The 1,392-nt window shown below is 37.8% G+C and overlaps 1 protein-coding gene across 1 annotated transcript; it reads left to right on the top strand.

Moving 5' to 3' along the window:
• The first annotated feature begins 634 nt into the window (after positions 1 to 634).
• Positions 635 to 1,145, top strand: Spase12 (Signal peptidase complex subunit Spase12). Its single transcript, XM_085949487.1, has one exon. The coding sequence runs from the start codon at positions 754 to 756 to the stop codon at positions 1,042 to 1,044; it is 291 nt and encodes a 96-aa protein (XP_085805613.1). The 5' UTR covers positions 635 to 753; the 3' UTR covers positions 1,045 to 1,145.
• Positions 1,146 to 1,392: the final 247 nt, after the last annotated feature.

The raw sequence follows: 1,392 nt of genomic DNA, 5'->3' as shown, positions 1-1,392 counted from the left end.
TCTACATATAAATAACACAAAATTATAGGATTATCGGAAGACATTACGAGAATCGTAACTTTTCACTTTTGACAGCTCGAATTTTTTATTCGTTCGTTGATCAGTAGCAGAGCATCGACAAATCGGACGATTTATTGTCCTCGGACTTTTGGCTCGCCAATGGAGCGCTGGCATTACTTTCCGAGTTGCCAGACTTCGTCCGTCGATCGCTGTGCAAATTCGATTTGACATTGATACGCAATTATTCGGACCGCAAAAAACATTTAAACATTTTCATTGATTAATTTTTTAATTTACACATTAGAAAATGAGAGATTTACCAATTATTTTTTAATTTGTATTTATGAAATTGATAAAAGAAAACGTAAAACTTGTCTTGTTTTCACTGCTATATTATTTTATGCAAGTCTACATATAAATAACACAAAATTATAGGATTAGGTATCGGAAGACATTACGATAATCGCAACTTTTGACTTTTGACAGCTCGACTTTTTTATTCGTTCGTTGATCAGTAACAGAGCAAAAAACAAATCGGACGATTTATTGTCCTCGGACTTTTGGCTCGCCAATGGAGCGCTGGCAAAAGAGATCCGTCCAATATATTCTATTTTCACACTAATCTATGGTCGCTTCGTTTTTTCATGATTGCAACCCAGCGCTGTCAATTTTGCCGGATGACATTTTTAACTAAATACATTGACGTGTCCTACAAATAATTGTTTAGTATATTTTAAAATACATAAAACTACAATGGATTTCTTTAAATCGATCCCTACATACATCGATTACGCCGGACAGGCTCGCGCTGAGCAGTTGTACAGATTTATAATAACACTGTTCAGTATTGTCGGTTTTGTTTGGGGTTATATCGTCCAGCAGTTTTCACAGTCCGTTTATATCCTCGGTGCCGGCTTCATTTTGGCGACAATCTTGACAGTCATCCCTTGGCCGATGTACAGAAGAAAGCCGCTGCTCTGGCAAATTCCTGAAAGCCAAGGCTCCAAACGATCGTTTGGTAAAAAGGCGAGAAACAAGGAGTAGGAATGGCTTACTACAGCACCAATTTACAAAGCATTCGGCGTCATAATTAAATTCCTCAACTCTTTATTACTGTTTGTCTATTGTTTAAGAAATATAATTTGTACAGACAACATGTTTTATTCTTATACCTTCAAAAACTCTTCCCATATCCATTTTTTGGTTCTCCAGTTCGATTGGACACTTCCCGACGAGGTTTCTTAGCACTTTTCTGGGAAATGGATGGTAGCTACTTGCTTAGCCTAGTAGGTCCATGGTCTGGATCCAAACACACATTGAAAAATAAATGTCTGTTTTGCCAGACTGGGACCCATGACATGTTCCCCGCTCGGCCATCGTGCAATTTTCTAG

The sequence above is a fragment of the Rhyacophila brunnea genome, unplaced genomic scaffold (assembly GCF_057557595.1).
Source record: "Rhyacophila brunnea isolate RB1 unplaced genomic scaffold, BYU_Rbru_1.0 scaffold_22, whole genome shotgun sequence".
NCBI lineage: Eukaryota > Metazoa > Arthropoda > Insecta > Trichoptera > Rhyacophilidae > Rhyacophila > Rhyacophila brunnea.
Note: the sequence above shows the minus strand (reverse complement) of the source record. Positions and strands in the feature narration are given on the sequence as shown.

Excerpts from the sequence above, each read along its gene's own strand:
- Spase12 (XM_085949487.1), top strand. The coding sequence starts at position 754 with ATGGATTTCTTTAAATCGATCCCTACATACATCGATTACGCCGGACAG.